Source organism: Staurois parvus, unplaced genomic scaffold (genome assembly GCF_062004578.1).
Source record: "Staurois parvus isolate SC_StPar_1 unplaced genomic scaffold, SC_StPar_1.0 ptg000832l, whole genome shotgun sequence".
Classification (NCBI taxonomy): domain Eukaryota; kingdom Metazoa; phylum Chordata; class Amphibia; order Anura; family Ranidae; genus Staurois; species Staurois parvus.
Window position 1 is genome coordinate 2,574,897 of NW_028318628.1, and position 14,643 is coordinate 2,589,539.

Below are 14,643 nucleotides of genomic sequence, written 5' to 3' on the forward strand. Positions count from 1 at the left end.
ATCACAGATGCTCTCAGTGCCTTCAACCATTGCTGGTTTTACAGCTAATAATGTGCAGCAGACATGAAGAATGGCGAGGACTTCCGACCATTAAAACACACAGTGCTAAATTGCTGTTCCGTCTAAAGTCTGGAATCCCAGGAGCCATCCATATGTACTATCTCTGGGCATATTCCTCCATACAGTCCATTATTAGTGTGCTGCCTCCTTGCCATCTCACATTTCCTCCTGCTTACTAGGACATGGCTCTGTGCATATTCCAGCCCATTCCTAGCATCTGACCTACCCTGCAGGTGCTAACATAGATGGGAACAACTTACCTGCAAGTGTGTGCTGTGTACTACCCTCCTCCTCCTCGCCTTCCCCCCTCTCCTGATCTCTGCATTCCCTGCTCCGGGCAAACTTTACCAGCTGTTCTATCATCCACACTCAGGCTGCGGCTTGCTGGCTCATCATCCTCTGCCTTCCACCTGTCCCGACCACAACCGGAGACCTGCCATCCGTGATACCAGGGTCCTGTCCCCGACCTACACTGGAGTCCTGACCCCGACTTACACTGGAGTCCTGACCCCAACCTGATCCAGCGCCCTGTCCCCGACCTGATCCAGCGCTCCGACCCGGCCTGATCTAGCGCCCTGCTCCCTTCCCGATCCAGCCCCGACCTGTCCCCTACTCATTGAAGAGCCTTGTACCCGACCTTTTCCAAGATCCTGTCCCCCTATCTGTGCTGGAGCCCTGTCCTCCACACATTCCAGCGCCCTGTCCCCGAGACTTTCCAATCCCTGTCCCTGACCAATTCCCGATTTCTGTCTCTGTCCCGACCTATTCCCGAGCCTTGTCCCGACCCATTCTTGATTTTGTCCCGACCCATACCTTATCCCTGTCCCGATCCATTCTTTATCCCTGTCCTCAACCCATTCCTGATCCCTGTCCCCGACCTATTCCTGATCCCTGTACCCGACCCATTCCTGACACCTGTCCCGACCTATTAAGGATTCCTGTCCCCGACTCATTCCTGATCCCTTTGTCGACCTATTGAGGATCTCTGTCCCCAACTCATTTCTGATCCCTGTCCCCGACATATTTCGGATCTCTGTCCCCGACTTATTCCTGATCCCTGTCCCCGACCTATTGAGGATCTCTGTCCCCGACTCATCCCTGATCCCTGTCCCGACCTATTCCCGATCCCTGTCCCTTACTCATTCCTGATCCCTGTCCCCGACCTATTCCTGATCCCTGTCCCTAACTCATTCCTGATCCCTGTCCCGACCTATTCCTGATCCCTATCCCCGACTCATTCCTAATCCCTGCCCCCAACCTATTCCTGATCCCTGTCCTCGACTCATTCCTGATTCCTTTCCTGACCTATTCCCGATCCCTGTCCCTGACTCATTCCTGATCCCCGTCCCCGACCTATTCCTGATCCCTGTCCCTGACTCATTCCTGATCCCTGTCCCGACCTATTCCTGATCCCTGTCCCCGACTCATTCCTGATCCCTGTCCCGACTCATCCCTGATCCCTGTCCTCGACTCATTCCTGATCCCTGTCCCCGACCTATTCCCGATCCCTGTCCCCGACCCATTCCTGATCCCTGTCCCCGACCTAATCCTGATCCCTGTCCCCGACTCATTCCTGAACCCTGTCCCCGACCTATTCCTGATCCCTGTCCCCGACCTATTCCTGATCCCTGTCCCCGACTCATTCCTGATCCCTGTCCCCGACCTATTCAGGATCACTGTCCTCGACCTATTGAGGATCCGTGTCCCCGACCTATTCCCGATCCCTGTCCCGACCTATTGAGGATCCCTGCCCCCGACCTATTGAGGATCCCTGCCCCCGACCTATTGAGGATCCCTGTCCCCGACCTATTGAGGATCCCTGTCCCCGACCCATTCCTGATCCCAGTCCCGACCTATTGAGGATCCCTTTCCTCGACTCATTCCTGATCCCTGTCCCGACCCTCCTCCAGTACATGAAGAGCACGCAGCCATCGCACAGGACGTAGCATGGGGGATCCGAGCTCTCTGCTTCTCCTCTCTGCCCTCTTCGTATGGGACTGTGAGTACACCCTTCCTATATTCCGTGCAGAGCCGAATGTTCTGATTGTTGGGATCAATCTTTTATATTTATATTCCTAGGTGCCTGGACGACACTGGCTGTACACATCCCACTCACATACTCACAATGATACTTTTTATTTCTTTGACATTTGATGACTTGTGCATCATATGTACAGTGTGTTGGTTTATATGCATGATCAGTTCAGCTTCATTTACTATAAATATATATATATTAATTCCAGAGAACTGCAGCCAGGCACCGGATGGGGGTCAGTGATGCAGAAGAATATATTGCAGGCTTCTATTTGCTGTTCTGTATAGTTAAGGTCATCTCAGTACAATACTTTCCTAACACAATGCCAAGAACATGAGCTCTGTGCTGTTGTGTATGTGGAAATTAAAGGATAAACACGTACTTTCCCACAATTAATCAATTAAAAAGAGCTATAATCTTATTATAAAACAAAAAAATCACACCATGCTGTAATGACTGTATTATTGTGTATCAATGGGTTGTGCAGGGCTTAATAGAAAACAATCCTTTATACAGTTTTTCAAATGAATACCATGACAGAAGGCATACCTACTGTATGTGTATTTTCTATATGATCCAGATTCTGCTCTTCATAACATGTATGGGTACATTAGTTTGCTGCTTGCCACAATGCAGTGCAAGGTATATACAGTATAGCTGTCCATTTTATATAATGTACACCATGAGAGGCAATTTTGTGGATTTAATACCTGTCCCTACATGAACAGTGTAAATATCTCAACTTATACACATACTTACATATGTAATATAATCAATTTAGACAGGTTTGGTATATGGCCGGTGCCAAATCCTAAGGTTTTAGCTATGTCTGGAGCAAAGTCTTACATAAATTAATCAGATCTTTAGTCAGCCTTTTGTGACCTTTTTAACATGAAGGAATCCTTTAAAAAAAGTTTAAGTCTTGGGGAACTTCTGCTAATAATTGTCACATGTTCAGCTTTCAAGACAGTGTTCATAGTAGTTTTTGGATATAAGAATTAATCAAGAATCAGGATAAAATAAAAAATCAGATGTACTTGGCATATTTGACACCCAGGTCTGTTGTATATGACAAAATAAATTCAGTAATAACAATGGCCAGAAAAGCAGACAGTAAAAACTCTAGTGCTCCCTGACATTGGTGGTCAGCGGAGAAGTGTCCCACCAGTACGCTGGATGTAAGTGGGAGGAATATGCCTTATATTTGTGTTCAGTGGAAATAATGCTCCTTACCTTGGTGGTCAGTGAGAGGAATATTCCTTACCAGGGGCGGACTGACCATTTGGAAACTCAGGCACTGCCCAAGGGCATGGGGTCAGTAGGGGTCCCCATTAGATGCCCCTGGTACCTTTTTTCATAGGCTTTTTTGAGTTTGGGCAAGGACACAATCCCCATGATCCCCTATTGCCCGGGGGCTCCATGAGTTGTCAGTCCGCCCCTGTTCTTTACAATGATGGTCAGTGGAAAAAATGTTCCTTACATTAGTGGTCAGTGGGAGGAATGTCCCTAACATTGGTTGTCATTGGAAAGAATGTTCCTTATATTGGTGGGCAATAGGAAGAATGTTCCTTACATTGGCGGCCAGTGGTAGGACTGTCCTTTTACATTGATTGTCAGTGGGAAGAATGTTCCTTACATTGGTGGTCAATGGAAGGAATGCTTCAAACATTGGTTGTCAGTGGAAAGAATGTTCTTTACATTGTTGGTCAGTGGGAGGAATGTCCCTAACATTGGTTATCAGTGGAAAGAATGTTTCTTATTGGGTGGGCAATAGGAAGAATGTTCCTTACATTGGCGGCCAGTGGTAGGACTGTCTTTTTACATTGGTTGTCAGTGGGAAGAATGTTCCCTACATTGGTGGTCAATGGAAGGAATGCTTCAAACATTGGTTGTCAGTGGAAATAATGTTCTTTACATTGTTGGTCAGTGGAAAGAATGATCCCTAATATGGTGGTCAGTGGGAGGAATATCGCTTACATTGGTTGTCAGTGGAAAGAATGTTCTTTACACTGGGGTTCTTTGGGAGGACTGTCCTTTTACATTGGTTGTCAGTGGGAAGAATGCTCCTCACATTGGTGGTCAATGGAAGAAATGTTCCTAACATTGGTTGTCAGTGGAAAGGATGTTCCTTACATTGGTGTCCAAGGAAGGAATGTTCCTCAAATTGTCAGTGGAAAGAATGTTCTTTACATTGGTGGTCAGTGGAAAGAAAGATCCCTACATTGGTGGTCAGTGGGAGGAATGTCTCTTACATTGGTTGTCAGTGGAAAGAATGTTCTTTACATTGGGGGTCAGTGGGAAGAAGTATCCTTACCTTGTTGGTCAGTGGAAAGAATGATCCCTAATGTGGTGGTCAGTGGGAGGAATATCTCTTACATTGGTTGTCAGTGGGAAGAATGTTCTTTACATTGGGGGTCAGTGGGAAGAAGTATCCTTACCTTGTTGGTCAGTGGAAAGAAAACTCCCTTTCATATAGCTGAAAAGATCATTGGTGTCAAAATGGTAGCTTATTTAAGAGGCAGAATTTGCCCATTGCTCAAGGAACCCTGGAGGAACCTTGGTTGAAAAAGACTGCTTTATGTAATATCTTGTTTCTTTACTGTTTGCAATATCTGGTAAAATAAAAGCATACATTTCCTTTGTTTTAAATATGATGCTATATGCAGGGACGGACTGACCATTTGGAAACTGGGGCACTGCCCGAGGGCCCGGGACAGTAGGGGGCCCCATGAGATGCCCCTGGTACCTTTTTCATAGGCTTTTTTGAGTTTGGGCAAGGACACAGGGGCCCCATGATCCCCTATTGCCCGGGGGGCCCATGAGTTGTCAGTCCGCCCCTGGCTATATGTTTATTGTTCTAGGACTAATAAGCTTGCCCAATATATATCTTTACTTTTTTCAATACTGTGTTGGTAAACACGGGTAATATTCTGGTGTTTACAAACGTAAGGATGACTTATGCTGTAATCTTTGCTCCTGACACTTCCAGAATGACTCATTTTACAGTCTACAAGAGTCCATTGACAAAACATAATGGTAAAGTATTAACACACGTGTTTACAAACATATAACAAAACACTTATCTGGGATGAACTGTTTTCACTGGTCCTCATTCAGGACTCAACAAACTCTGTTGCTAGATGCAATCACAAAGAAAGCCTGGCACTAACGGAACAGGAGGGCCTTGTGTATAAAGTGATAGTCTAAAGAAAATCAGGCTTTATTATTTTTTTTTTAATAGCACTGAAAATCTATACAGCTCTTAGGCCCCTTTCAGACCAGGCAGACCTGTCAGCGTGATCCGCCTGCTCAGTGGGGGATCTCTCCACTGATCCCCACTGAGCAAGCAGATGACAGGTCTCTGTCCATTCTGCTGCTGCAGAGCGGATACAGGCTCTGCTGCTTATTGCAATGGGACTGTCGGATGGAAACGGACTACCCAGGGGCGGACTGACCATTTGGAAACTCGGGCACTGCCCGAGGGCCCGAGGTCAGTAGGGGGCCCCATGAGATGCCCCTGGTACCTTTTTCATAGGCTTTTTTGAGTTTGGGCAAGGACACAGGGGCCCCATGATCCCCTATTGCCCAGGGGCCCCATGAGTTGTCAGTCCGCCCCTGGGACCACCTGTCCATTTCCAGCCAATTGTCATCCGATCCTCTGGACGGATAGGGAATGGATCTCCATCTGTTTTTGGCATACTGGATCCTATCAGATGCCAGCAGGTGTCAGCAGACTATTGTCTGCTGACACTCGCCAGTTCATAGAAGTCTATGGATAGACCGATAGGGTCCGCCTGAAAAGCAGACAGATGGACCCCATTTGTCCACTCATGTGAAAGGGGCCTTAGATTGTAAGCAACTTGAGGGAGTTTACAATCCAAGGTGTCATCCTTACATTTTATTTATGTATTACAGTTATTTATATTGCGCCAACAAGTTTCACTGGGGTTATTTACTAACACTAGAGAGTGCAAAATTTGGTGCAGCTCTGCCCAGAAACCAATCAGCTTCCAGGTTTTTATGCCAAAGCTTAATTGAACATATAAAGCCATTTATAACTCTTCTCCAAATTACATCACCAATCTTGTCTCCAAATATCACCCAAACTGTACTCTCCACTCCTCGCACGACCTCCTACACTCTAGCTCCCTTGTCACCTCCTCCCATGCTCGTCTCCAGGACTTCCCCAGAGCCTCCCCCATCCTCTGGAACTCTCTACCCCAATTTATCAGCCTATCATCTACTCTTCTCACTTTTAGGCGATCTCTGAAAACCTATCTCTTCAGAGAAGCATATCCTGCCTTCAGTTAATAATGGAATCTTCTCTTCCTCCTACCAGTCCATCCCCTACAGTTATTACCTTTTGTACCACCAGCCCCTCCCTTTTAGATTGTAAGCTCCAAGGAGCAGGGCCCTCCTAACCCTCTTGCATTGAACTGTATTGTTGCTGTATTGTCTTCCGTTATATTGTAAAGCGCTGAGCAAACTGTTGCCGCTATATAAATCCTGTATAATAATAATAATAACAAGCTGAAGTTAGAGGCTGATTGGCTATCGTGCACAACTGCACAAGATTCTGAGTCCTCCAGTTCTAGTAAATCTACCCCATTGTGCTTTACATATATTGTACTCTATAGATCTCTACTCCACATGCATGCATACACATACTAGGGCCAAATTACCTTCCAGCATGTCTTTGGAGTGTAGGAAGAAGTCCAGGCAAGCATAGGGAGCGCACGCGAACCTAAAGTATAACTGGGTGCAAAACTTTTTTTAAAATGTTGGATAGGATGGAGTGGGATTATAGTGCCTGTGAGGTTTTACTTGCTGTGTGTGCTCCCATTAGGAAGATTCACCCTCTCTAATTGTCCTGTTTATTGTTATCAACAAGAGTGAAAGTAAAAAAAGAATTCCTCAAATTGTTTGGTTGCCACCGCAACAGAGGGGACATTTTCCAATAGGGACACCGGTTTTGGTGGCGCAGGGATTCTCTAACTTTGGAGGGAATCACTCTAATATACTGTTCTGGCTATTGGACAAGACATGAAGGGAAATCTCCCCAATGAGACTTACTCTAATCAATTTGAAGAAAATACATTGCCTTTAAGTCTACTTTAAAGTGATTCTAAAGGTTTTTTTATTATTTTTTTAAAATAACAAACATGTCTATACTTACCTGCTGTGTGCAGTGGTTTTGCACCAAGCAGACTAGATCCTCCTCTTCTCAGGTCCCCTCCTCCAATGCTCCTGGCCCCTCCCTCCTCTTGGTTGCCCCCACATCAAGCAGCTTGCTATGGGGGCACCCAAGCATGCGCACTCCCCAGTTGTTGCTCCATGTGTCCATTCACACATGGAGCCATGGCCCAGCCCCGCCCCCTCTCTCTTCTCATTGGCTCACTAGCTGTGACTGACACCTGTGGGAGTCAATGGCTCCCGCTGTTGTCTCAGTCAATGAGGAGAGGGAGTCCCAGGATAGCCGAGACTCCAGTGCACATCTCTGGATCGAGAGGGGCTTAGGTGAGTATTATGGGGGTCTGGGGGGGATCCTGCACAGAGAAGGGTGTTTACCTTTATGCATAGAATGCATGAAGGTAAAAACCTTGAGCCTTTACAACCATTTTAATGCAAGCAGTATTGTAGTTGAGATTTGAACTGAGGACCCTATTTCTGCAAGGCAGCAGGGCTAACCACTAAACCACTGTGTTACATATAATATCCATAAATATCAGTTCTTGCCCTCAAGGAGCTTACAGTCTAAGGTCCCTATCTCACATACATACACTAGGGCAAATTTAGACAGGAGCAGGGGCGGACTGACAACTCATGGGGACCCCGGGCAATAGGGGATCATGGGGCCCCTGTGTCCTTGCCCAAACTCAAAAAAGCCTATGAAAAAGGTACCAGGGGCATCTCATGTGGCCCCCCCTACTGACCCTGGGCCCTCGGGCAGTGCCCGAGTTTCCAAATGGTCAGTCCGCTCCTGGACAGGAGCCAGTTGACCTACTGGCATGTCTTTGGCAAACAGAGGAAATTGGAGTACCTGGAGGAAATCCACACAAGCACAGGGAGAACATGCATATGTCATTGAAAGAGTGTTCTGGTTGGGATATGAATTGAAGACCCCAATATTGCAAGGCAGAAGTGCTGATTAACAAGTCAATGAGGTTGATTACGTAACAGAATAGAGGCTGTTCACTAAGCAAAGTGAATGCTAGTGAATAATATAAAGCTCTATCCTCTTTGACTACTCAGTCAGGGAAATAAAAAATGTATTGGGTATTTAAAGCAAACACAGCTTCAACATTTCATTGATATTCTTTTAGCAAAGTGAAGACATTTTATTCCTTTAGTAAATTGACCCCTCACCTGCCTAGGAAAAATAGTGAAAAATGGCGGACTGCTAGAAGGGAAATACAACATTTCCTGCAGTCAGCAATTTATAATGACTGTATTTTGAGGTCTCCTGCTCCTACAGTCTATCTACTGCCAACATCCCACAACTGGCCCTGTCTGTACAATACACTTTGTCCGTGTCATGGCTCCAATGGAACATTCATAGTTCCTCATTACACACTTTTATTGGAAGCAATCTTAGATACATGGAAGAGGTTGAGTGGATACGTATAGATATTAATTGGGATGAAGTGGCAGAATTTCCTGGGAAGGTTGGAACTAATATATCCATTAATCTGCCCATAGTATGAAAGTTCAGGTGCTAATCTGAAGTATCAGAGCCCTAGCTCTTGAATACTTTGACTTATAGATGTATTTATAGCTAAAACCATACTTTCTGCTCCTCCCAAGACCTCCTATTCTCTAGCTCACTTGTCTTCTCTTCCCATGCTCATCTACAGGACTTTTCCAGAGCTTCTCCCATCCTCTGGAACTCTCTACCTCAATATTTCCAGCTATCTCCTATCCTGGCAAGCCCTGAAAACTCATCCCTTAAGGGAAGCCTGTCCCGCATCCAACTAACAACTGAACTTTTATAATGTAAAGCACTTTGCAAATTGTTTGCGCTATATAATTCTTGTATAGTGATAATAATAATAATAATAGTAGTATAAAGAGCCTCAAAGAAGTGTCAGAGAATGCTTGGAAAATGCAGATGAAAAAAACACAAAAACGAAAAATGCAGAGCAGCCAATGTGCAGTAGCCAATAAGATAAAAGTCATGGAAAATAAATCAATGTGTGAGATCAACAAATGACTGACTTTATGTATCATCTGATGGTGATAACTGTTTTATGTTGCTCCACAAGATTTAGGGCCCATTTATCCCCCTTTCACACTAGTGCAGATTCTTCTGCATCTACCATCACTGTCATGCACGACAAAGAAAATAATCCTCTATAGTGCCCATTAACGTCGATGGACAATGGTTCAGTGCAATTTTTGAAAAGGTATAGGCACTTTTTTGTGTGTATTTTTGGCCCCCATAGACTTCAATGAGAACACTTGAAAAATGCACGTACATTAATTTGGCACATTTTTGGTGCTGTTTTGTGCTTAAAATTCAGTCTCTTGTCCTGCTATTGTGTCTTATTGGCAGGAAGTATTACAAATAATGGGAGAGGTAGTGCACATTGCAGTTCCCCTTGACCCGAAGTATTGTTTGCTGGGGCTGGTGGAGTCTCTGGCTCTCGCTGTGGCCAAGTGTATCCTTTTAAATACTCTGTTATTTTATGCTCACAAAGCAATTACTTTACGCTGGAAACAACCATCTTCCCCTGCCATAACCTACTGGAAATGATTAGTAAACTCTAATTTGGGCATGGGCAGCATAGTAGCTAAGTGCCTGGCAGTACTAGGGCTGTTGGTTTGAATCCCAACCATGGCACCACCTGCCTGGAGTTCGAATGTTCTCCCTGTGCCTGCGTGGGTTTCCTCTGGTTTTCTCCCACACTCCAAATACATGCTGGTGGGTTAATTGGCTCCTGTCTAAAATGGCCCTAGCATGTGTATGTATGAATGTGAGTTAGGGACCTTAGATTGTACACCCCTTGAGGGTTAGGGACTGATGTAAATGCACAATTGTTATGTAAAGTGCTGTGAAAATTGACAGCACTATATAAGTACCTGTAATAAATAAAAATAAATCAAATAATTGACCCCTTTATCAGACTACTTATGCTAATAGAGCAGGGGCGGACTGACTACTCATGGGGCCCCCGGGCAATAGGGGAACATGGGGCCCCTGTGTCCTTGCCCAAACTCAAAAAAGCCTATGAAAAAGGTACCAGGGGCATCTCATGGGGCCCCCTACTGACCCCGGGCCCTCGGGCAGTGCCCGAGTTTCCAAATGGTCAGTCTGCCCTTGTAATAGAGGATGCCCCACAAATTTTATAAAATGTGCTGGCTTGATGCTACCTCCACCTCCACCGCCATTACGGTGGATGGTGCGGGGAATTCAGCTGCGGGACGTTACTAATGTGTTTTTTCCTTACTCAAAATGGGTTCCCTCATAATTTTCTATGGTCTCGTTATTCACTTGTATTTGGTTAGGCCTTGCATGTCCTGTGATGTCTCCACCCCTCCCCCTTTCCTCCGGGGTTGTTTTAAATTTTGAGTTAGTTATGTGTTAGACCTGACGGGCCTACGGCCCTGCCCCTGCAGGGGCAACCTTTGTTTATACTTCTTCTTGTTTGTATTTATCAACAAAATCAATAAAGCAGATAAAAAAAATAAATAAAATTCAGTCTCTTCCTCCTAGCAACAATAATGTCACGGTAGATATTGCTAGTCTTTGGCCAAAACAAAAAAGCCTGAGGCATGACAATGCATGATAAACACACATGAACGTGCTCCTGAAAGATGCATGGTTATGCAGCAGCACTTGTGTGAACCTAGGTTGAGTGTGTGTGCGTGTGTGTGGTGGTGCGTTTGTTTATAGAATAGCGCGCATTTGTTAGGCAGGTGTGTTGTCATGCATCAACCTGCAGTTCCTATACGTGTTGAAGCATTTTGACTTTTGGATAGGGATAACAGCCATTAACCAAGGTTTGTTAATACTTGATGCCAATGAAAAAAACGCATGTTGTATGCGCTTAGATGCAACACCATTGACATCTGTGGGCTTCCCAATGCACTAAAATGCAGGAAAAAAATGGACATGTCATATTTTTAAAAATGTGCCACAGCACTAAGATGAGAACTAATCCTATTTTTATCCTGGAGAAGTTGGACACCCATACTTTAGCACATTGCAACACATGCATTAAAACATGATTTATATTGTAAAGCGCTGAGCAAACTGTTGGCGCTATATAAATCCTGTATAATAATAATAATAATGACAGTTTAAATGTGCCCTAAGAATTTCATTCTCCAACTATCACTTTCCAGTGCAGGTTTGATTCTGATAGGTGAATGCAAAGCACTAACATTCCTTATTCAAGAAAAAATAACTGTCTGTTATTAAAATGATAAAAGTGGTTTTGTACAGAGCAGCCCAGATCCTCCTCTTTTTAGGTCCACCACCGGCGCTCCTGGCTCCTCCCTCCTGCTGAATGCCCCCAGAGCAAGAAGGTTGCTATGGTGGCACCCAAGCAGGGTCGCTACTGAGCTACTGCTCTGTGTGTCCATTCACACACAGAGCTACGCCTCGACCATGCCCCCACTCTCCTCAGTGGCTCACTGGCTGTAATTGACAGTAGTGGAAGCCAATGGCTTCTGCTGTTGTCTCAGTCAATGAGGAGGGAGAGTCTCTGGAGAGCTGAGGCTCTCGTGCACATCACTGGATCACAATGGGACTCTGGTAAATATTAGAGGGTTTGGGGAGCAGTGCCGGGACAAGGTCATCCAGTGCCCAGGGCAAAAAAGCTGAACTGCACCCCCATTCACGATGTACAAGCTTAAGGGATCCTACACTCAGCAGTCACGTACTTGTCAAAATCACTGCTGCTATCACTACTCCTGTCAGCCTTGTAACAGAAGGAAAGTGCCCCTATCCCTACAGTAAACCATTACGCCCAGGGCAGCCGCCACTCCTGCACACCTTTGTCCTGGCCTTGGGGGGGTTGGGGAGCTGTTGCACAAAGGTTTGTTTTTACCTTTCGTGCATAGAATGCATTAAGGTAAAAAACCTGGAGCCTTTACAACCACTTTAATGGATAATTTTTTATTAATATATCAATCTGAGTGGTTCTGAGTGGTCCTTTTTAAATGTTTATCGATTACCAATTTGATCAATTTGATTGGGTCATACATCGATTGAACAAAAAAGTCAAAGTGTGTATATCCACCATAATATTTCCATGTGCTGCCACAGAGCTGAATTCTGAGTCACTATTCAGCCGTTGATTGGTCAGTAGTCTGCTATATCTGAATGTTACTGTAGTTGTAATAAATGATGATAAAAGTTATAGTTAGGTTTATTAGCATACAGAAACATTGTATGTGACATTCATCACAATGCTGACATCTAGTGGTATGTTTGATTTGGAAATTAATCTATGAGTTACAAACAGGAGGTCACAAGCTGCAGAATTCAAATATGCAGATTACGTATGACATAGTCACTCTAGACAGCCTATTTCACTAAATGGAAATCCAATATTATGAACGAAAGCTAAAGTGTAGGTTTCCTCACCAAAGTATTTTCCTTCCAGGGAAGGAATGGATAACTCTCTATAACAGCCTTTCCTGTCCTTTTTACCATGGAGACACCCTTGAAATAACTTGTAGGCTTGTAGGAAATCCCTGTTAAAACTGTTTATATCTATAGCTTTGGGTACATAAAAATGATGAGTACATTGTAGGTTTATTATTAAATAAAAGGATATGAAATGTGCAGTACATATTTGTATTTGGCACCCAGACAGGATTTCAAACAATTATCTATATGACATATAAACTGTATTTTGAGTAATTATATTGACATGGAAAATATTAATAATGTTCAGTAAATGAAACACAGAGAGTGAAAACTGTAGTGTTCCTTTAAATTGTTGTAGAATAGAGAGGTGCAGATACTGTTCTTACAATGGTGGTCAGTCTAGATGTATCACCCTTATATTGGGATCAGTTGAAAAGTATATTATATCGTTGGTCACTGTTGAAGTGCCACCTTACTTTGGGGTCAGTGGAAAAGTATCATCTTACATTGCTCGACAGTGTAGAGGTTCCCCTCTTACTTGAAAGTCAATGGAAAAGTATTATCTAATATTATTAGACAGTGTAGAAGTGCCCCTTTTTTTTGGAGTCAGTGGAGAAGTCCCATCTTACATTGCTGGACAGTGTAGAAGTGCCCCCTTACTTTGGAGTCAGTGGGAAAGAAGCATCTTACAGTGTTGAACAGTGTAGAAGTTCCACTCTACCTTTGTAGTCAATGGAAAAGTACCATTTTACATTGTTGGTCAGTGTAGAAGTTCCACTCCAACTTTGGAGACAATGGAAACTAAGGTCAGTTGAAAAATACTATATTGCAGTGCTGGTCACTGTAGTAGTGCCACCCTTACTTTGGGTCAGTGGAAAAGTACCATCTTACATTGGTGGTCAGTGTGGAATTGCCACCTTTATTTTGGGGTCAGTGGAAAAGAGCCATCTAGCATTTGACATTGTAGACGTACTACCCTTACTCTGGGGTCTGGGAGAAGTACCATCTTACATTGGTGGTGTCATGGTCTAGGAGCAGGCATGGAGACCACTGGCTGTAGAAGTAGAGAGGTTCATGAGCAGTAAGCAGTTCACCCAAGGCACGGGGTCTAAGTACTAGCTAGTATTCACCAGAGCTTCTGATGGTGGAGATGGGCTTTTCTGTGTGCTAGTAACAGGTTGCAGTCCTCAGGATTGCTCCATCAGGAGGTGAGCAAGCTGGGGTCTGGTAGCAGATATAGCAGACAGAGATCAAGCAGAAGTTTAGTCAGTAAACAAGCCAAAGGTCTGTAACAAGTAGTAGCTGGATGGGATTAGATGGAAGTGAAGTCGATTACCAAAGCCAAGGGTAAATAACGAGTGGTAGTAAAGATAAGGACAGCAGAAGGTATGCAAGTGTAGCACTACCCCCTTAGGAGTTACTGAGTTATTTCCAGGCTGCCTGTAATTCTGGACCCCTTTCTGAAAACCCAATCCCTGCTGACACCACAGGATTCTTTTGACCAGAGTACATTACCACCAGAAAGTAGACTCACACACAATTAGAGTAAACTGCAATGATTTTTATATTAAACTTCAACAGCAGAATCTCAATCGGTATTAGCAGGCCTGCTTTTCAGAAGTTAACCCAATACCTTTGGCCTGAGGTGGTGTCTTCCCCAGTGAGCAATGAAAACTAGCAACAAGAGAACTAGCTCACTTTGGACCCTCAGAATCTGATGGCAAGACTTAAATATGATATAAAAGAGCTCTTTGATCATGGTGCTCAATGTCCCTTTAAATGCAGGGAGTATTCTTTTGCACTCTCGCTGGGGCCCAGTTGGTACACAAGTAGGAAGTGATGTGAGTGACAGTTCCTTGCAGGTTTAAAACAGGGGGAGGAAGAAGAAAGGACAAGTACTTTCCCTTGACACTTGACTTGAGTGTTGTCCCCTCTAATGCACTGAGAAAAG

The 14,643-nt window shown here is 44.4% G+C and overlaps 1 protein-coding gene across 1 annotated transcript in view; it reads left to right on the forward strand.

Annotated features, from left to right (window-relative positions):
• The first annotated feature begins 228 nt into the window (after nt 1–228).
• The window catches only part of CHRNB4 (cholinergic receptor nicotinic beta 4 subunit), a 47,847-nt gene continuing 33,432 nt past the window's right edge, over nt 229–14,643 (forward strand). Inside the window, exon 1 of the mRNA XM_089655302.1 lies at nt 229–2,059. Within this exon, the coding sequence (XP_089511428.1) occupies nt 2,008–2,059 (52 nt within the window). The 5' untranslated portion in view covers nt 229–2,007. The remainder of the gene's footprint in view (nt 2,060–14,643) is intronic.